This window comes from Andrena cerasifolii, chromosome 2 (assembly GCF_050908995.1).
Source record: "Andrena cerasifolii isolate SP2316 chromosome 2, iyAndCera1_principal, whole genome shotgun sequence".
NCBI classification, from domain to species: domain Eukaryota; kingdom Metazoa; phylum Arthropoda; class Insecta; order Hymenoptera; family Andrenidae; genus Andrena; species Andrena cerasifolii.
Genome location: NC_135119.1, coordinates 15,637,242 through 15,658,177, shown reverse-complemented (window position 1 = coordinate 15,658,177; position 20,936 = coordinate 15,637,242). Strand labels below are relative to the sequence as shown.

Sequence of the window (20,936 nt, the reverse complement as noted above, 5' to 3'; positions counted from 1 at the left end):
CGAATACTTAAATATTCGAATATCCAAGTATCCAAATACTATTCGCATACTTAAATATTCGAATACTATTCGAATACTTAAATATTCGAATATCCAAGTATCCAAATACTATTCGCATACTTAAATATTCGAATAGTATTTGGATACTTAGATATTCGAATTATATGCGCGAAATAACTGAGCAACGGAAGTATTTGAATACCGAAAAATTCGACAAATAGTCCCAGCCCTAATATGAACTACTCAACAAAAACAGTGGATGGAAGAGATATGGATTATAGGGAAGTGGTAAAATCAGTCAGCCATAACCGTATGTGTACATCTACCTAATCATGCGCCTAGCCGCTTGAAAGAAACAGATACTGTGTATGGAAAGATAAGGTTATCAGGCCTCGCTCAGGATCGTATGCTAACTTCACCCTCGCCTTTCCCACACCGTGGCTAGATCCTTAAGGAACAGAGTCCCTATTCTTTGGCAATACGGCACGGCTCGGGCCGCTTGCCATCTCGAAACTCTCTCTTCATTGAAATTCAAAGAAGCAATCCTTCGGTATATTTATGTATACCCGATAGCTGGCTGACCCAACGCGGTCATCAGCCATCGCCCGCCGCTGGGGCTGTTTAGTCTCATTCATCCTCTCTCAAGACCTTACGGCCCTTACGCAGCCCAAGTCCCTGCAATAAAACCCTCGATGGCAGAACAGCACGAGGCTCCGCTCAAAAACACACTGACGTATTCGTGTATGTATGTCGACTTTGATTTAGTTGAGGACACAAAATCTCATTTCAGGCTACAGTGCACCCTAAAAATGGAATGTTGTAGATATGGCTACGGTTACGGCTGTGGGTCTTTCTGTCCCGATCAGTGCTGCCACTTATATAACTACCGAATTTACGACCGCCGTATCTCTGCCACGGATATCTAACCATTATCAGATTTACTCTGTAAGAGGATCTTGACTACGCATTGATACACATTGGTTTCTACGAGTCGTTGCGCAGTTTGGCTAGAAACCACGTGGCTCAGGGTATGGTAATGATAATGAAGAACGGAAAAGAGCCAATTACGCATCGAGGATGCTCGCGACGTGTACATGTGACACGGGTTCTACATATCTACTACTTAGGATCCGCTGTCGCGAACCAACTCGGTCCATATAATATAATAATGGTAAACATTTTTCATCCTTCCAGATCGTGAGATAAGATGAAATTGATGGTGCAGTGCGCTAGGGACTGTGCACCATCGTTGTATAACTTGCAAACGACGTTGCAGGTACGAAGGGGATGCTAGGATGCCACTGGGAGTGGCTTTCAAATTATCGCGGTCTATTCGCGAATATTCGATCGTCTAATTGTAAGTAATATATAAAGCAGAAAATAGGGTTTGTCGGTTTTTAAAAACCGGGTTTGAAAACCGATGTATATTTATAAATTTGTAAAATTCGAAAACCGGTTTTATATACTAGAATTAATATGCAGAAATGAATTAATTATTTAATTAAAGTTAACATTTTTGCTTGAAATCGCCTGGGACACAAGCATATTGTAGTAGGTAATAGTTTACTGTAAAACTAATCGTCATAGGTTCATATTTTCTGACGGAAAATACTAAATAGAATAAAGATTTATAATTTGGTACCACTGTAAAAGATTTATATTTTTTGCAGATTTTAGTTATTTTAGTTTTTTTTTTTCATTTGGTTTTGTATGCAGTCTATTTTATTGTTATATTTCTGTAGATCCATAAATATTAAATGAGCTCAAAAATAGTACGGATTTGTACGGATTTTAGTTAATTGAATTCCTTTTTATTTATTTGGTTTTGTATAGATAGAGTATATTTTATTTTGTTAAATTTTTGTAAATCCATTAAGGAAACTGAACATTTTAAAAATAAGTACAAACATTTATTTACCATTTTAATTATATATTTTTTGTGAAAATTCGGAAACCGGTTTAACCGGTTTTTTGGGAATAGTGGAATTCGAAAACCGGTTTAACCGATTTTTGGGAATAGTGGAATTCGAAAACCGGTTTAACCGGTTTTTGGGAATAGTGGAATTCGAAAACCGGTTATTTCAAAAGCCGGTTTTTGTAGAAATCCTAGCGGCCTAGCAGAAAGCTTCTAATACGTTTGTGTGCTTGTCTATCGCCTAAAAACTTTCTAACAGTAAACTCTGGGGTCACGAAATGTACCTCAGCTCATTAAGCTTGACCAATCCAGATGAATGTGCCTATTTCCGGAAAAAAAAATTTTAAAATTTTTTTTATTTATAAGATCAGAATCTAAATTTCGGGCGTAGCCGAGTATTGAAGCTAGTTATGTATAAGGTAGGTATTCTTACACAAGCTGTTATAATGAAATTTAGAGCTGTACGATAAATGAACCTCTACCAGAAACCGAAAAATGAAAGTTCTGTCTTATAGCTGCGAGGGTGGTCCGGCGGTCAGAAATAACGGCAAGGGTGACGCAGTGGCGACGACGACGAAGCAGGTCTTGAGTGGTGAGGTCGTTCTCTCCAAACGACACGCCAATGGGATTAAATAGCTGCATAATTCCTTGAAGATGATTGTCGATCGATTGTTGACCTTTTTTGTCCGGCACAAACGCATAACGGACCCTTAAGGAAGCGAACATGAGTTACGTGCGTGTTCGAGAAAGTACATAGGCGTGCTAGTTTCCGACATGCGCTATGGGACGAATTAGCCAGTAGGTAATACTCAAATACAAATTTCGATTTTCAAAGGTAAACATTATTACCACTTTTAGTTAACAAGACCGTACACTAGCGTACAAAAAAGTCACCACTATTTCGATTTGTTCTATTTTTGTTATTTTTTAGCATACATTTGGGACTGCTGCATAAAACCCCAATTAAAGTTGACTTAAACATATTTTTGGTAACACATTCTTGGGGCCGTCAAGGAAGTTACCACGTTTAGTAACTTAATAACTTTTTAGGTTGTCCTAAAAGCAAAAGGTGCCCCCCCCCCCACACGAAATATTAGATTGTTTTATTAATGTTCAGATGTGGTAACTTTTTGTTGGCTTTAAAAGTGTGCTGTCTTGTTTAATGTTATCTGGGGGCTTTGTTTGTTAGTTAAATAAATTCAACTGTAACTGGCTTTTAATTCTCTATCAGAATATGTATATTAGGCACATACAGCAGTTTTGAGTTGATATTGAAAAATATTAGAAGTAGGGAGGTTCGAGAAAGTGGTGACTTTTTTTGCCCGCTACTGTACATACGTATAGGTATCGCTGCAATTGTGTTGTGACATTACGCGACACCGGCGACATCGTTATCGATAAGCTTGTAAATAAAGGTCAATATTATCTTCGAAACGTTGGGAATGCAACGGATGTAAAGTGTATACTGTAGGGGAGAGGTGGGATGAAAGGGACATTTTCGTTTAGGACCAGATAGTAAAAAAGCTAAATAATCAATCGAGTTCTAATTGGTCACATTAGAAAGGCCAGTTATCTGGCTATAACAGTACACGGTCCTATTAAGCTTCCTCTCTATATTTACATGTCTTATTTTTCGCTTTCCAAAAATTGTGTTTTGTCCCTTTCGTAAATTGGCTGCATTGAAAGGGACATGGTATCCAGATATAGTAATAAAGAAATCAGTCACTGGTAACAGCACTTGGCAAAACGTTTCGAAAAAACATAAAAAAAATTGTACTTCGAAGCACGAAAAAATTCAACCGTGTATCAGCGCCATCTCTGAAATGGCAGCGACTTGCAGTTAGGCATGTTTGGGCATGCATTAGCGTTGCTACAAAATGAAAATACTTTCGTCGTGGGAAGATCCGTTATCTTTCAAATAATTGCAATGTCACTTTCAATACGTGTCCCTTTCATCCCCCCCACCTCTCCCCTATACGGACCGGCAACGTCGCAGTAACGAAGCCGTGGATTTGGTGCTGTCGAAGTGGTCAGGGAAACCGTTCGAATCCATTAGTCGTGTTTTACCGCAAGAAACGTTACACTCGCCATTATAGTCTATATTCGTCTCATATCGCTTTCATTTCCGCAACAACTGCATATGTATTGGTTCTTAAGGTTTTGCAGATTATGTGCGGAGAGCTCGCGACGGTTCACGATCCGTTTCATCAGCATGATCATCGGAATCGTAACGCAAATCGCGTTATTATACGTACTATCCGAACGATCGTTATCGAAAGTTGATTCTCACGGCTATTAAATTGCTGCGAAGAAAATAAGCATGTAACTCCTCGGTCGCCCCCGGTGTAGGTCGTTGCGATACGTGCCGGCTACGACTGCACGCTGCGCGCGCAACCTATCGGACCATGACGAATTACACATGCGGTTTAAAGTCCTGCCGAGTAGAGCGCCTAACGAGAGAATACAGGAATACGGCTAAGGTCGTGGCTGGTTGGGTCGCTTCGTAGTTCGTACACCGAACAGGACGGAAAGTGGAAACGTTTTGAAACTGTGAAAGGACAGCCTCAAGCCTGCCGTCGATCGATCGATCGAAATAAATATTTAAAATAGTTGCTGATGGTAATTGCGCGTATTCCAACGAAGCCAAGTAGCAGCAGGCGCAATCCTATCTGTATTCTGTACAATGACATTTCACGTGACGTTCGATCGGGCGCGTACATACAACTAAGTAGACGGAAGACGGAATACGTATATGTACCTAAGTCCTACCTCTATGTAGTATGTATGTACATGCCGAATAATCTTGCTATTCGAAACGTCATTTCATCGCGGTTCGTTCGCACCAGCTAACGAGGAATCGATCGTCCCCGTTGTTTACGTTTCGCGTTCTGCGTTATTGCTCGCCGAATGCTCGAGCTTCGTAGACGTTCGTGGCACGCTTGTACCTATGTATATATACATACGTACATAAGTACGGGAGACCGGGGCTGGTAGGCCAGTTTTTCAGTGTTTGTTTTTTAATAAATCATGTGGTCGAAATATCATTAAACCGGTTAGTATATTTGATAGGACATACATTTGGCTAGCTGATTAAATTATTGAAGTTGACTCAATGTGAGAACAATTAAGCTATTTTAATGTTTTTCTAACACCTTCCGTGCTGGTCAATCAGCCCGATGATCGGGGTTGGTTGACTTACAGTATGGGGTTGGTTGACTATAGGTACAATCGGTTAAGAAAATGTTATTAGCAATTTATCTCAGTTGTAATAAACTAACAGTGTCGCAAGAGTTGTTTCATTATAAAAGATTAATTTCTTTCTTTCATACTTTAATAAAAAACTGAAAGTTTTTTCAACTTCATCGTAAATTATAATCTATTTATAACATAATGAAATGTAAATAAAAAATAAAATTCGCTTTCCGAATAACAAGATAACAATTTGAGCATTATTAACGTTATTAGTCAAGCAGCCCCGACCGATAATTTTGACTTCAACAATCTATGGGCTAGGTAAGTACCGCGGAGGGCGCCGCCTAGCGGTCAATTTTTGGAAAAGTGGGATGATTAATTGAATGTACGACATGGTTGAATATAGTAGGGAAAGGAAAGAGGGTGAAATTAGCGGAAGTTTTAAATGTTTGAAATTAGTTAAACGATAAACTGCGTACGAAATTCACTGGACGGCCACGCAACAAGACGATGGCAATAACTTTATAAAATATTCGTAATAAAATCTTTCAATTTTAGTTACAACGTCCACTAACAAGGGAACATCCCGAACCCGGAAATTAAAAAAAATCTGAAACCTTGTGAATATGTAGGGAATTTCCTCCTGATTACAACGGAACTTTTGTTTGCTGCCTAAATTCACTGCCAAAAAAAAAATGCACGTCATAGTAGAACTGACTTCTTTCTACAGAAAATCGTTCCGCAGTAGAGCATACGTCGGCGCAAAGGTATTAACAATTAGTCATCCTACCCGTTGGGACGACCAGCCCCGGTCTCCCCAACATGCTTCTGTGAATCGTATCGAAGGAACAACAAGACTGTTCTTTCGGTGCAACATCTCGTAGGTATTATATCGCGCCGAAAATTCGTGACGAGAGCGAGAGCTAAGCTAACGTGCGAGATATTTATAACGATACGCTAAATGCGGGATTCGTGCCAGACGCGAAAGAGCGATTTGGATCCATTTCGTGGACGAAAATGACAATTTGCCCTGTTATAAAAGTCTTTCTATTTTCTGATCGTAGAAACAACAATTTCTATTTTTATCAGCCGTCTTTGCCTTTCACCGCAGCACCCTCGGTTTCGATTAATCATTACAGGCACGAGGTGCATTGATCTCCGTTGTAATTAGGTACTTAACTACAGCGCTTTCTGATTTCAGTTTACATGCCTGCTCACCATTCTTGGTCTACCATTATCGCACTGCACGTTAATTTAGCGACTCGAGGAAACCTGGACCACGAAGAAACGGCGAGTTTCTTTAAAAAATAATAGGGTTAGGTCTGGGTTAGGTCGGAGACAAGAAGGAATCGCAACGGACGATAGTTCGATCGCGCCACGTTACTTCAAATCCGTCGTAGCACGCCTGGGGCCATAAACACATTTGGATAGTTATTTCGAGACACGAATTCGACGCTTTTCTGCCTCTATTCGTGGGTAAAGAAGCATAGTCGCGCTGACGATAAAAGACCGTCGTGGGGACGTGCGAGCGCGGAGCACCGATGCCGATGCCAATGGAATAATGCGACTCGGAGAGAGTATATAAGTACTAAACGGTACCGCAACTACCAACTCTCTAGAGTTCAACTCGCTCGCGAGTCCAAGCCAGGCTTACGACGCGACATTCTCGACAACGAGACGACACGTTGGAGAATCTTTGCCGGTGAACTTGTAGATAGGCGCAGTTATGGCTTGTACGATCTTGCTGTAGATACCTACGTACAAATAGTATGTGTATCTGCATTTGTGGCTGTAGAAACGCTTCGTTATCCCGTGCGCATAATATCGTATACGCGGCAGGATATATAGTTTGTGCATCGTGGATACCTATATGTATATGTGTTTACCAGAGGCGAACGTGCCAGCCGGCTAGGCGGTTACAGATTTTGTCCCTCCGTCCTTCCGTCCGTCTATAAGTATTTACGTATATATGTAGACATGTGTGTACAAAGGTAGGCATATACTGCGGTATATAACGCACGCATATAACCGCTAGAAATTACGTCTCGGAGAGCTCGCCATTCGCGCCTTTACTTCGCTCTCGACCTAATTAGCGAAATGTACGCGAGCGAAGTATATGCAGCGGAACGTTGCCCCTTTTTCCTCCGTCGATGCACGTATGTATGATATAAGGTAAAAAAATTCCGCAGGCATCGAGGACTTTGGAAATTGCAGAATTTACCAAGCTTAGGGATAGGGACCGGCGTGATTCCACGCGCGATTCTTCGAAAATGTTTCAACGTTCTTGATTCGGAAAAGTTGAACGGTCAACTGCGAACTGGAAATTCCGAGTTGAAAAGTGTAACGAATGGTTGGAAGTTGGAATTCCTCGCAAGTTGGAGAATTTCCCGGGAAGGTTAGGCTCGGTGAATGACGTGCTCGGGTATCGATGGACCGATCGCCTCGCTGATGTTTTAGTGGGGCATCGTCGTTGGTATATAGTACATGTATACATTAGGGTGGCTCTTATTTAATTTTGGTAAAAATGTTTTCAACATTTTCTTCGGGGCACCCTACAGAATAGTTCCAAATAATTAAAAAAAAATCTGTGTAATGTTTGAGCCCGATCGGATAACGGGAAACGGTGCCCCTTGGTCCTTGAACATTTAAATAATTATTTAACAGCTCAAAATGTCGTTTTTATATAATATTCTCCAAGTTATTGATTATATGAAAAAATATGTAAAACAAAAGTTGTAGATCCGGACAAGGGGCGTCTTTTATATTGTATTACTTTTTCTCGTGCGACACACGGATTTCGAAAAAGTTCGAAAAACTGGAAAGAAAAAAATTTTCTTAAATTTTGAAAGTTTAAATGCTGCTTGAACACTTTTTATTGGTGAAGGTGAACAAATAATTGAATTTTTATTTTCGAGGAGTATTTTTTAAACATTTAAGAGGGAGCCATATACCGAAATATGCCAAAAAGATAAAAATGTTTTTTTCTTATTTTCAAAAAAATCGGACATGAAATATTGCACTTTTTAGGCAATAAGAAAGAAACTGTGAATCAAATAAAAAATCCGCGCTGCCAAAAACCTGAGTAATAGTGTATCCTACAGCAATGCAAAATTTGAAGTAAATCGGTTGAATAGTTTTTGTGTAATCGTGGAGTAACATGTTTGAAAATCATGATTTCGAGAAAAATGCATATGAATACCTCACTTCTGATGTCCAGATCTTCGATATTTTTGCGAATTTCGGTCCCAAATTTTCAGGAAACATTCATGACATATCAAACACTGAAAATACGGAATTTTTTGTATTTTTTGTCATATTTCGGTATATGCCCCTCTTAAATGATTAAAAAATAGTCCTGGAAAATAAAAATTCCATTTTTTCCCTTCATAAATAAAAAGTGTTCTAGAAGCATTTAAACTTTCAGAATTTGAGAGAAAAGTTTTTTCTCAGTTTCTTTTTACTTTTTTCGAAAACCGTTTCTCGTACGAGAAAAAGTAATACAACAAAATATGTTCCTTGTCCGGATCTACGACTTTTGTTTCACATATTTTTTTTAAATAATCAATAACTTGGAGGATATTATATAAAATCGACTTTTTTTAGTTGTTAAATAATTTTTTAAATGTTCAAGGGTGCAGGAGCCCTTTTGCTGTTATCCGATCGGGCTCAAACTTTGCACAGATTTTTTTTTAATTATTTGGAACTGTTCTGAAGGGTGCCCTGAAGAAAATTCAAAAGTGGAAAGTAAGAGCCACCCTGGTATACATACATATGTATACGCAGTTTTTTTTCAAACAGGAAGAAACGAGCAGAAACGGCCAGAGACGAGATGTACGTATCTCTTTCCAGATCAGATACTGGACATATATGTATAATTCTCTTTCCGGCATACGCAGCATTGGGTTATCAGCGGAGGCACTGATTGTAACTCGGCCATGATCAGCTTGTAGAGTATACTCAAAGAAGAACCGTCTGACGTGGAGGCCAACGTGAACAGCTAAACTGCTGAACTGCTAAACGCACGATGCAAGGATTGGCTCGATTACAGATTCCGTGCAACGTGCAACGCATTGCGTTGCCCCCAAGCTACTACTTCCCCCTCTCGCGACCAGCGTGAGCGAACGAGCGAGAACGTTCGTTCAATTGTTCCACGCTGCTCACGTCCTCGCGAGTCACGCGAGTCATCGCGTCGATGCATTCTTTGCTTTGCGTTGCATTCGGGATTTCATTCAACCACGTTTCTACGAAAAACAAGCGATACCTACCGATCGCGAAGAAACGCGTGTCCTTTTCATCCGAAACAGATCCGTGAATTGAGTGTTCCATCGACCTTTTAAACGCTTCTAAAAAATATTTAGTCGACAAGATTTCTTTGCTCCGTGGTCGGACTCGGTAACTTGTTTTCGTTGCGAGCTCCTTGTTGACTGTTTACTATTGGTAGGACGTTTCGGCATTCGGCGTGCAGCAGTACTTATTACAGAAGCTCGCGCAAACATTTGATAAATAATCAGCGAATGGGGAACATTTGCCCACGTCGCTAGGTCCACACACGAAGCTGCTCGCCGAATGCCGAATGTGTGCTTCCGCCTTTACGTGCTATGCATATGTAGGAAAGTCAGACCATGGTTTTCGAACTTTTTATACGTACAGGCTACAGAGGACACGTGTCCGCCAGACCCGGCCAGCTTTACAAGCCGACCTTTTTCGACTCATTTCGAGTCGGGCAACCGTCCCCTCGCGGATAACGTTCTCTATGGACGTGTTTCTGCCACTCGTCGCGCTTTTCAAATTCTCAAGGGCTTTTCTTTTGTTGCTTTCCGTTGCGAATTGTTCCGAGGTACAGCTGACCCCGGCATGCTCGGCAAATGTGTCGTTCCTACTTGTAAATTTCGATGACGGTCGAAAGTTTTCAAACGACCAACAGTATCGTATATATAGGTACTATGCTTGTCGCGCAAATCATTTAATAACCTCGAAGCCTTGAAAATCGTGAGATGTGAGAAAAACAAAGCGCATACATCCTCGCTGCGTCTTCTCGTTTCGTTGTTTATTCGCTTTTACTGTTTTTAGTGTAGTGTGCAAGCAGAACGGTTTTATCACGGGGATCGTGTTTCGCGCAATTCGTCGCTTCTATACGACGAACGCTGACGCATGCTAATCCCCGCTCGCGATTACATATCTTCAAGTCTGTTAACTCGGTTTACGAGTTCCTAACGATCTGACGTTTCCTTCGAAATATCCGAGACGGATAAATACACTGCCCGTTGTCGAACGTGATTTGTTTGCTGTTTATCTTAACGCCACCCGAAGAATTAAAAGGCAAAACTTTAGATTTACGTCAAGGATTTTTCCAAGCTTTGCAGCCACGATCGTAGAGCTACGCGCACACACATGGGTATACATATTGTACGTATTTCGATACTCTTGAGAAATGCCAATGATTGGAAGCATTCGGATTCGAAGTCGTGTCATTTCAATGATTCGAAGCTCAAGATCGAATGAAACCGTTAAAACTGTTACAATTAATTACGAAATGACAGTAGTTTTTGTAGTGGCAAATTTAACAGGGCCGCCGGTGAGCAGTTGCCGCCTGGGACCTGCCCAGAAGGCCCCCAGGGCCCAATCCTTAAAAAAATTATGATTTTATCCAAACTATATTTTTTCTGTACTACTACACCGAGACCGTTTTTATTAAACTCCCTCTTCATTTTCCTAAAAAAATGGGCCCCTCCAAAAGGCCCCCTAGGGCCCCATCCTTAAAAAAATTATGATTTTATCCAAAGTATATTTTTTCTGTACTACTACAACGAGACCGTTTTTAGTAAACTACCTCTTTATTTTCCTGAAAAATGGGCCCCTCCAGAAGGCCCCCTAGGGCCCCATCCTTAAAAAATTTGATTTTATCTAAACTATTTTTTGTTCAGTACTACTACGCTTAGCCCGCTTTTAGTAAACTACCTCCGCATTTTCCCGAAAAAATGGGCCCCTCAGAACGTTTGCCACCTGGGCCTTTTTTCTTAAACCCACCACTGAGTTTTTGCAAGAGAACAGTTATATGTACAATGAAGTGTATTCACTGAAACTTTTATTCGATACATTTTTGCATAAATAGGAAAATTTTATTTTCTTGGAGGTAGAAAATAGTTGCAGGTTGAATGTGGACGTTCATTCTGCTTGGAAAAAGTGAAAGTTGTTGCAAGCAGATTTTCCGTTATGGGGTACATACAGTAGGTACATATATGTAGGTTCGAACTTTGAAGTTGAAACCTTGTACCGTTCGGCCAAGTTCTGTACAAATATTTGTAAGGATAATGCTTTTCTTAAAGTTAACAAAAAAATGTGTTAACAAATAATTATGACTTTTTATGTTTTACTTTGAAAGTTAAAACTGAACTTTTACAACAGTGTTGAAGTGTTGATGTGCAAAGTTAGCTGAAAATAGAGAAGAAATGATTTGAAAATTAAAAGTTGAGTAAATAAGTTTTATTTATAGAAGTTAACAGTGTCATTCGATATCTGCTGGAAAGAATTGACATTCAGAATTCAGAAGACTCACGGTTCATCGGTACATAAGTATACGGATTTAATTGACGTGAGCGGTTTGTCGGTAGTTGGCAACTAACGACACTCTTCTGACCATCCGCAATAATTTCTCGGTTGACGTGCGATTCTCCACGCTCTCCACCTCCACTTCCAACTCCTCCACCCTCCTCGCCCCGCACCCCTATCGCCGTCCTAGACCACTCCTCATATTGTACTCTGCTTGGACTAACAACAGCACGTACCGTGCAGCTTACCTATGTATGGGTACAACTACTTACCAACTAGACGCTGTCTATGTATGCATATGTACCTACGCGATGCATCCAACAGTCAACACATGCAGATGCGTGTGCTTCGACATGTGGAAACGACCGCGCCGAGCCGTGCCGCGCCGCGCCACGCTGCACGATGTCTCGATCGGCTCTCGCATACTCGCTTTTTGTCATCTCAATTCTCGTCTCCATCTATTCACGTGCTCGCGGGTGTAACCAATCATAACAGCGCATAGTTAAAAAATTTACACTCTATTTTATAGTCTTTCGAGTAGTTACTACTTCGACGTAATCGAGGCTAAATTATAATTCGGAAAGAGACCGCACACTGGAGCGCATAATACTGTGGGGCGCTGGGTTTACCATCTACCTACCGCATAGAACGTAGAACATCGATCGATAGTACCATAGAACAAAGAACCAGCCGGTGTAATTTCAACAATAAAGAATTGTGTAAATATTGTAGTGTGTCGCTGCTCGCTTCTACGAGGCGAATAGCAGCGAAATGACTGCCACGTTTTATTAAGAATTCGATTGGAAAGTCTCCGTTGCGTACAAAGAAGAATCACAGATACGTACACGCGATTCGTATCGGTTGCATGTATGCCTCTTTCAAGTTTCAAGGGAACGCGTTCTATAAATATGCTTGCGCGTCGGAAAAGGATGATTGTGTACGGAAAATATGAAAATATGTTTCAACGACCTCATGCCCTACGCTACAAGGAATTCTTTGGTCGAGAAGTCGTGATCGCGAATTCGCGATAGTGGAGTGAAATGCGAATGATTCGAAGGGGAATGTGACCTTACATTATCCTACTTTTTTTTTCCTATTCAATCGACAGCGGGGAAGCGCATGTAGGCATAAAATAAATCGCACGCAGCTGACATCAGTTAAGCTCGTTGAGGTTATATACACGTATGTATAGTGTGTGTGCATTGTACATATATGCCACTAATGACGTAGTACGTACGTGTACACTTTCTTGATAAATACTTCTAAGCTTCATCTACGTGTATGCACCTTGAATTATTTTGCCCTAAAACCGACCGTTCGTAACCTAATAAGGTACCATCGTTGTTTGGCCCGATCAGTCGTACGTGCATGTGCGTTATTTAAACGATAAATTAATGTGAACGACGGAAACTCTTTCTTCAGCCATAGCTAAGCTAATCTAAATTTAAATAGGCTTCGTAAACTATACACGTTCTGAATATTCCAATGAATTTTACATAGGAATAGAGGAATAAAAAGTTCGTGCTAGTTTCGATAAGTGAATTTATTATTAGCAGTCGGCTAAAACAGCTTATAGGGCAAGCTGATGTCAGCTGCGTTGCATACATATGTATATTTTTTATGCATGTGTGTCTGCTTGAATTTTTCTGACTTATTTCAGTGTCGCTGCATGACGAGATAAACATGCACCCAGTCACGTAGCACAAATTAATTGTTCGAGGAACCTTCAAAACAAGACTGTCGAGAATAAAAACGACAACATCGGGGAGGCGGCATCTGGCAGTGTGTTGCATCATGTTGCATGGCGTAGTGTGACGTGGTGTGGTGTGGCGTGGTGTGATGTGGTGTGGCATGCTCCGTCGCGGCACGGCACGGCGGCGCGCGACGCGGCACGGCGTACGTGCCGCCGTTCAGGTACATACTATCTATGTACTTACACACATATATATTCAGCCCTGACCGACTTTCGTGTCTTCGACCGATACGGATTCTACTATGTTCCTGCCCCATCCTTCCTCTTGTGCTCCCTTATTTTCTCGCTACTTCGATCAATCACGTGTTTTTCATTTACACCAACGAGATACAATTCCCATTGGAAGCAGTGAATGGTAAATAGCGTGTAAAAAATATGAGACCGGCCGTTCCTCGGAAGTGTTTTTCAAAGGTTGCTTTGTCAACGCGAGGCTTGGGAAGAGAAAGCGATCGACACTCGGGGATGTGATAAATTAGGCCTTTCCGGGGACTGCGTCGGAGCCAGAATGAGGGAGGCTTTTGGCCGTTTGGCGACTGCGACGCAGGAGGCATTCGGAAATACATATATGCATATGTATGTAGATGTACATATATGCACAGAGAAGAGGAAATGCAACAACATAGTATCTTCTCTTTCACGTAGACATTCCTCTGCTACGTTTCTTTTTTACTTGACTAACTATAGGCAGATAACGCTTGATTATCGAATATGAAAAACGAATGCAATTACGTAAATGTATTTAGAAGACATTCGAGCCTTTATCTGTAGCTACCGCAGCGCATCGATTCGTTCGGCCACTTTTACTTACTGTATCGAAGCTAAACATGTGACGACTTATCGATATAGTGAACGACCAGAACGACGAACGTGTTGATCGACCGAGCAAGTCAAAAGAAGTGTCATTGAATTTTTTCAACTGGAAATGATACAATATATCATAATGATAAATGGCGTTGGTGCGTCATTTGCACTTAACCGCGAGGCAAACATATTTCTTTCGAATAATAGTTTCTAACTAATTTTAGAACGTGTGTCAATAGTCAACACAGTTCTGTATCGATAGTTCCGTTGCGTTCGACTCGTAATTCTCGACAACGTCACGTGTATACTTTTAATAAGTCTGTACGTGCATAGTACATTATGTATAGGTTAACTGCACGTCGAAACGACTTGTATTTTTAAGTCTCCACTGTTTATTTCACGTGTGATTCATACGTACGTGAATTTTCCGTGACAAGATTTATGTAATTTCTTTTCCACTTCGAAACCATGCCGTCGAAATAATACGCATGTCTTGTTGGAACTATTACACGATAATGGGCTGTCGATAAAAGTAGGCTCGTAAAGATATTGTTAAGCGTCCGTGCATTGTTACGCTTGCGATTATATGATTCGCTATGCAAACATCAAGATTTAGATTTCGCTTGTTGCAACTGGGTGTTCAGAGTATTAATCGCAGCTTGGAATTATACTGTTCCAAGCGGAATGTTATCTGCAGAAGCATGCACTTTAAGACGGACCCAAAAGTTGCCGCACTGCGAGACAAATTATTGTATTGCGATTATTTGGATTTCGAACAGCTGAAGTTGTTATGTACGAAGCGGCGATATAGGCAAATCCAACACATCTGGTATAAAAAAATGATGATGAAGAAGAAGCTAGTCGGCGACACCGCGCTCAGCGTCCTGTTAGATAATACTGCCGAGGAGAGAGATATATCCTCTCAGGAAAATGAGGAAGAACGTGAGAAGGTGAGGACAGAAAATGGGAAACCTATATACATGCCATACGCAAGGGTAGATTCGTACGAAACCACCCATGACGAGAAAAATAGTACTTCGCCTCTGTTGAACAAAGATTACAAAAACTTGTATGAAAAATACTTGGAGGCGAAGAAAAGCTTATCTGGAAGCGAAGGTCAACTCTCCTTCGATGATTTCTTGGAAGTTAATTCGAGCAACTCGGTAGCAAAAGCAGAGTGGTGGAAAGTTCCGCCAACTTGGTTGTCTGATTTCGAGCAATACGACGATACTTTAATGAAAACGGAGAACTACGATTGTTACGGAACGCCAGACCCTCTGTCGAAGATCAGTTCTGTACCGTGCGGTGGATGCGGAGCTTTATTGCACTGCAAAGACCCAAGGGTTGGTGGTTACGTACCATCGGAATTGTTTTTACGGGGAGACAGCGAAGAATTGAAATTTCTCACCTGCCAGAGGTGTCACTTTCTAAAAGTATACAATGCATCGCTAGACGTGAAAGTATCGGTGGAAGATTATCCAGAGCTGTTAAGCGTAATAAAAAGAAGAAAATGCGCGATTCTCTTGCTGGTCGATCTAACCGACTTTCCTTGTAGCATTTGGCCGAATTTAAAGAGCATCATGCATCCTTTTACGCCTATCTTCCTGGTTGGAAATAAAGTCGACTTGTTGCCCAGGGATTGTCCCCATTTTTTCGACAATGTCAAGAAGCAATTGGTAGATACCGTAGTGGACGTTACGGGAATAAAAAGAGGGAACGTTACGCATGTCGCGCTCACGTCTGCGAAAACTGGATACGGCATAGAAGAACTGATAAATAAATTGCAATACAAATGGGGATACAATGGTATACAAGTTTCTGTTAAATAGCTTTAACCCTTCGTTGGGCGCGCTCTTCGGACTTGCACGAGTGGGCGCGTAGCGGCTTTTACATCGCAATCGGAGTTCTCGTTGTTTCACCTTTAAATTTTGACAATTTTAGGTTTCACGGAAGAAAATCGAAATTAGTTGCTTAATAATATTTTATTCAAAGAACATAGAATATTAATGGCGATGAAGATAATAAAAAGGAAATTAGTCCACATCCATGTGCTGCTCGTTTTTACAGTAAATATACGAAATATAAAATTTGCGGCTAATTGCCGCGGGCGCGCCCACCAAAGGGTTAATCACCCAAAGGTTTCTCACAAGGAGAGGTTCCTAGGTGTCCGCCCCTAATTGTTTTGAATTTAGGATATGTTTTACAGGACCAAAAAATAAGAAATGCGTGTCTTTTTATTTCTACCCGTTTACATGTTTCGGGGGTGAAACCACCTCTCAAAGTTCATAAGGGTTACAAAATTGTGTTAAGTAAAACTTCATATAAATTTCATTTGCGTCATAATTATCCAAAAACCAAAGCAATCGAAGACGAACACCTGAAAATCTTATAATTTTGGGGGTTGATTTCACCCCCTAAATATGAAAACGAGCCGATATAAAAAAAACACGTATATCTTATTTTTCGGTCCTCTAAAACATATCCAAAATTCAAAGCAATCGGAAGTGGACACCTGGGAACCTTTCCTTGTCAGTTCTTCACCAAGTGTCAATTGCCGTTTTAACGAAACTAAAGCATTTATCTACGAACGGTGAGAGCGCATAATTTTCGAATGATTGATGTTACAATCGTGTATCCTTTAGAATTTATTAGTTCTGCTTCAAATCGTTATGTAAAAGTTGTTTAAACCACAAATAACTAGCAAGTTATTGAAATTTCAGGAGACGTTTATTTAATCGGATGTACAAATGTTGGAAAGTCATCCATGTTCAACACGTTATTACAATCCGATTACTGTAAAGTGCAGGCCGTTGATCTGGTGCCTCGCGCGACGATATCTTCTTGGCCAGGAACAACGTTGAATTTACTGAAATTCCCTATTTTAAATCCAAACTCTAAGAAACGGATGTTGAGGATGAAAAGGTTGCAGGAAGAACAAATTGGTAAAATGTCGGAGTCACAGTACAGAGATTATCAGCTTAAAACGACGAAGAATATGAAATACGCGATCCTAGAAGGTGGTAGAGAGTCAGCTAAGTAAATGTACATACATACGTATATATTTTTTAAATGCAAAGTTTCTTACGCGCATGTTTTCGTAGGCTCTGTCGGTAGAACGTTTACTGGTCGATCGGATGAGGATGTTAAAACCGATCCTTTCTCGGAAATGTCACACTCAGCCATGATGAGAAAAGTTGGTCTCGACGAATCTCGACCAGAGTATAGAGAGAGTCGTTGGTGTTACGACACTCCGGGTACCCTTCAGCAGGATCAAATACTGGATTTGTTAACGACCGACGAGCTAATGGTAACTTTACCGGAAGGAATAATATCACCGAGAACGTTCATTCTTAGACCATCAGAAACCGTGTTCGTAGCTGGCATGGGCAGATTGGACTTCGTGGAAGGAGGAGACCTTTACATCCGGTATTTCATTCGTCTTACCGCATCTGAACAGCCTTAAACGTTTCGAAACGTCTATACTATCCAAATCGCTTGAAAACTCGCCGATTTCTTCACTCGAACTTTCAAGAGTTCTTCCGAGTTCACATTCAATTTCCGTACGAAATATCCTTAGCAGCGTAAACCCCGATTTCGCTTAGCGTTAAACATTCCTTTCCAACAATTGCGTGTTATTTTTTAAATAGGTGCACGCTATTTACAAGCAAAGAGCTACCAATTACGATGTGTAACACCGCCGATGCGGACGATCTTTACGGTCAGTTGATAAATACCGAAGCGTTCGTTGTGCCGGCTAATGATCCGGAACGATTAAAAGTATGGCCGAGACTGGAGTCGAAGGAAGTGACGGTGACTGGCGTCGACAGGAACGAATCCGCCGCTGATGTCGTACTGTCTAGCATAGGTAAATTTCGTGGTAATCTCGCCGGAAACGCAGAGTCAAATTGCGTATCGATATACGTGTATATAATTCTATAGGTTGGGTCGCGATCACACCTCACGACCAGCAGACGGTTACTCTGAGGGCTTGGACGCCCCAGGGACGTGGTATTTATTTACGGACTCCAGCGTTGCTGAAGAAGTCGGTAGCTCTCCGTGGCTTCAAACTAAAAGGAACTCCGTTGTACTCGTTGGGATGCCAAGTCTACGTTAAATAAAGCACGCTTCAAACTTTTCTACGTATGTAACAAGTACATTTGTTTCTGTAAAAGAAATCGACAAAGCTTGATTTATCTGCAATGGATGTTGCCCGGTGAAAACGTTGAGATGTAGGTATTTATTTTGTGGATTTTTAGACAATTTACGTTACGACGACAATCACTCACGAAACATTTCTAGGATTACGGTATCAATCATATGCTTCCTGTGCACGAACTTTCGCCTGTTTGTACATTCGTTTGTAGAATCGTTGCAGACTCTTGTAAAAGCCTTGGTTCGCTTCGTTTTCACCTCGCGCGTAAAGAGTATCGCACCCTGAAACACTAAAGTTTCGGTTTAAACGTTTCAACTGTTCTTTGCTTTACCAACAGTTCACAGACTCTATTACAGGACATACGCCTTTGCTTTGCAGTCTTTGTCGGTGTAATAGAATTTTTCCCGAAGGTATCGGGCCTCTCTTTGCATTCTGTAAAAGTGTAAAGACAAGTTTTAATCGGCAACGTTTGAGAAATGACGAAATCCTGCGTTCAACTTACGTGGCACAGATGCAACAGCGACAGTTATCCAGCAAGTGTCCGGCTCGATCCGCAGATTCCACATCTTCCAGATACTCGTCGCGCCGATCAAGGTCGCGATCGATTGGCCGTTGGTCGTTTAATACACTGCATTCGCAGGAAAAGTAGCATTTATATTTGGAGCAAACGGGGCAGCTGTCGAAGATATGCGTGTCCTGGCAAGTGGATGGTACTGGGTAGTGAGTTTGTTTCGCGTTAATATCGCGTAGACACTTTGGCCTCGGTTTCGACGGATGGTAGCAAAGGTTAAGTCGAGAGTCTTGGCCTGGACACGAGTTTTCTACGTTGCACCGGTACCTCGTGCTGAAAATGCAGACAATTGGTGGGGGTCCCGACTCTCCCGCAACGCCACCACGTTTTACTTACGGTCGACAGATTTGAACTCGAGGCTTTGCTCGACTGTGACAAACTCTTCTTTGCCTGATGATACCCTGAACGGGTCGCCTCCTATGAGCGCAGGGTGTTCGCTAAAAAGAAAGCATTGCTTACCCTCTAATAGTTATTGCCTGCACCTACTCTAATCACTTACTCTCTTACCTGAGAGTTGATCGTTTTCGGATTGACCACGTACGCTCCGCTGACTTTCTCCGCGCAAACGCCCACTACCTCCTCTATCACCGTTTTGGTTGAGATCTCGATTTTGGGCGCTATAATACCCTGAAACGGTCGGCCAGTCGATTAGCAAGGGAACAGGATGCTGCAGATACCTAGGTACTAACAGGAAAATATTTGCCAGGGTCCATAAGCAGGTCTACGTCCACTCCGGCCAGTAAACCTTTGTAATTGGGCACTGGGTACAGCACGTCCGCCAAGTTGGTTTCGAACGAAGCCAACACGATAGCCCGGTTGCAAGGGCTCAGCCACTGTATCAATTCCGCGTAGAGAAACTCTTGCTCCAAACTCCGTTGCAACTCTGTCAAACCACCAGCCAGCCGTGTGAACGTTTTCTTAAAGGTAAACTGGTTGTGAAATAATAGTGGAAAAATCGGTGATACTCTGTGAGATTCTAGGGTGGAACCAAGGCTGGTCATTCGCAGCGCTACTTTCCCGTTAGGACACAGCCATACTCCGGGGCACGTTATCTGAAACATGGTTTAATCTAAAATGATAGATCATCGATCGGCCGAGGATCATATTCTATAGTGATCCTCCAGAGAGTGTTCGGCACAGAGTTAGGAGCAATGGGGCCGCAGTGAATGAAGGGGGAAACACCTACAGGAGTGGTGGTTGTGTGCATGAACTGCGCCTGCGTCAGTCACGCACACATTACCACCACTCCTATAGGTGTTTCCCCCTCCATCACTGCGGCCCCATCGCTCCTAACTCTGGATCGGCATAACCGCAGCCATTTGGGGCAAAACCGGAAATAAACATAACCTAAACGTTTATCTATCTCTTTCTATCAGTATTTCTCTCTCTCTCTTTCTGTCAGTATTTCTGTCTCTTTCTTTTTTACAGTTTCTTTCTCTGTCTACTTCCGCTTTTGCCCCAAATCGCGGCAACCAATCAGCGACAATACACGTTCTTCCGATCACTGCCTAGAGGATCACTAATCGTCTACAGTTCTACACGTACGGCGTGCAGGTCCAGTTGCACTTTCACGCAGAAACCTCGTCCTGCCATGACTGTCACCGCCAGTTGTCACAGCACGCCACACTATCTTTTCGCCGGTATCATTCTCTTGGTTTCGCCCATTTAATAAACTTTCGCTGGCACGACCAAGCGAACAGCACCGTGAATCACCGACTTTTTAATTTCTCCGGTAGACGCGCGCCGAACACTCTGCCAAGAGATCCCAGACCCTGTTCGAAAAAACTCTCCTCGGATGAACGTGGACGCGCGGTTTGCGAGTCTATGCCATCTTGAAGTGGGACCACACCGCCGTTGCGTTCGTTGCCAGGAGACGGGAATGGCACAACATCGATATTGAATTTTACCGACGCGAGTGCGACGATCGCTTCGGCGTGCTTCAGTGGACGCGGCGCCGGACGGAGGAGGCGGATCGCGCGCGCAGCCACTGCCCACTTTCCGT

The 20,936-nt window shown here is 41.9% G+C and overlaps 2 protein-coding genes and 1 long non-coding RNA gene across 8 annotated transcripts; 2 read left to right on the top strand and 1 right to left on the bottom strand.

Moving 5' to 3' along the window:
• Positions 1–627: 627 nt before the first annotated feature.
• LOC143378856 (uncharacterized) lies at positions 628–4,132 on the top strand. Its single transcript, XR_013088374.1, has 3 exons — positions 628–1,028; positions 1,195–1,357; positions 2,431–4,132. It is a non-coding gene; the product is annotated as an uncharacterized LOC143378856 (long non-coding RNA).
• A 9,965-nt stretch (positions 4,133–14,097) lies between these two features.
• LOC143366125 (nitric oxide-associated protein 1) lies at positions 14,098–18,353 on the top strand. The gene is made up of 5 exons (XM_076806918.1): positions 14,098–16,016; positions 16,931–17,227; positions 17,312–17,636; positions 17,858–18,075; positions 18,150–18,353. Exons 1-5 carry the CDS (start codon positions 14,807–14,809, stop codon positions 18,326–18,328), a joined length of 2,229 nt encoding a protein of 742 aa, XP_076663033.1. The 5' UTR covers positions 14,098–14,806; the 3' UTR covers positions 18,329–18,353.
• On the bottom strand, positions 18,235–20,909 carry LOC143366134 (uncharacterized). Of its 6 annotated transcripts, none has more exons than XR_013084667.1 (8): positions 20,480–20,909; positions 19,624–19,986; positions 19,442–19,561; positions 19,271–19,371; positions 18,866–19,207; positions 18,727–18,795; positions 18,497–18,644; positions 18,235–18,373 (listed from the first exon to the last, which is right to left on the bottom strand). XR_013084667.1 is itself a non-coding variant. In XM_076806937.1 (8 exons), the coding sequence occupies exons 1-7, from the start codon at positions 20,525–20,527 to the stop codon at positions 18,520–18,522; spliced, it is 1,176 nt and encodes a 391-aa protein (XP_076663052.1). In that variant the 5' UTR covers positions 20,528–20,909; the 3' UTR covers positions 18,235–18,373; positions 18,497–18,519. The 6 variants fall into 6 exon arrangements, 5 of the variants coding, with proteins under 5 accessions (XP_076663052.1, XP_076663055.1, XP_076663051.1 ...); XM_076806937.1 differs by having other exon boundaries at positions 18,497–18,652; XM_076806940.1 differs by lacking the exon at positions 18,235–18,373 and having other exon boundaries at positions 18,493–18,652; positions 18,710–18,795.
• Positions 20,910–20,936: the final 27 nt, after the last annotated feature.

What these genes read in the sequence shown, in the direction of transcription:
- LOC143366134 (XM_076806937.1), bottom strand. Translation starts at nt 20,527, where the DNA reads ATGGCAGGACGAGGTTTCTGCGTGAAAGTGCAACTGGACCTGCACGCC. An exon ending in TGCAACTGGACCTGCACGCC is followed by an intron (nt 19,987 to 20,479) that starts GTACGTGTAGAA and finishes ACCATGTTTCAG; the next exon opens with ATAACGTGCCCCGGAGTATG. An exon ending in AAAGACTGCAAAGCAAAGGC is followed by an intron (nt 18,653 to 18,726) that starts GTATGTCCTGTA and finishes CCGAAACTTTAG; the next exon opens with TGTTTCAGGGTGCGATACTC.
- LOC143366125 (XM_076806918.1), top strand. Translation starts at nt 14,807, where the DNA reads ATGCAAACATCAAGATTTAGATTTCGCTTGTTGCAACTGGGTGTTCAG. An exon ending in GGAGGAGACCTTTACATCCG is followed by an intron (nt 17,637 to 17,857) that starts GTATTTCATTCG and finishes TTTTTTAAATAG; the next exon opens with GTGCACGCTATTTACAAGCA. An exon ending in TGTCGTACTGTCTAGCATAG is followed by an intron (nt 18,076 to 18,149) that starts GTAAATTTCGTG and finishes ATAATTCTATAG; the next exon opens with GTTGGGTCGCGATCACACCT.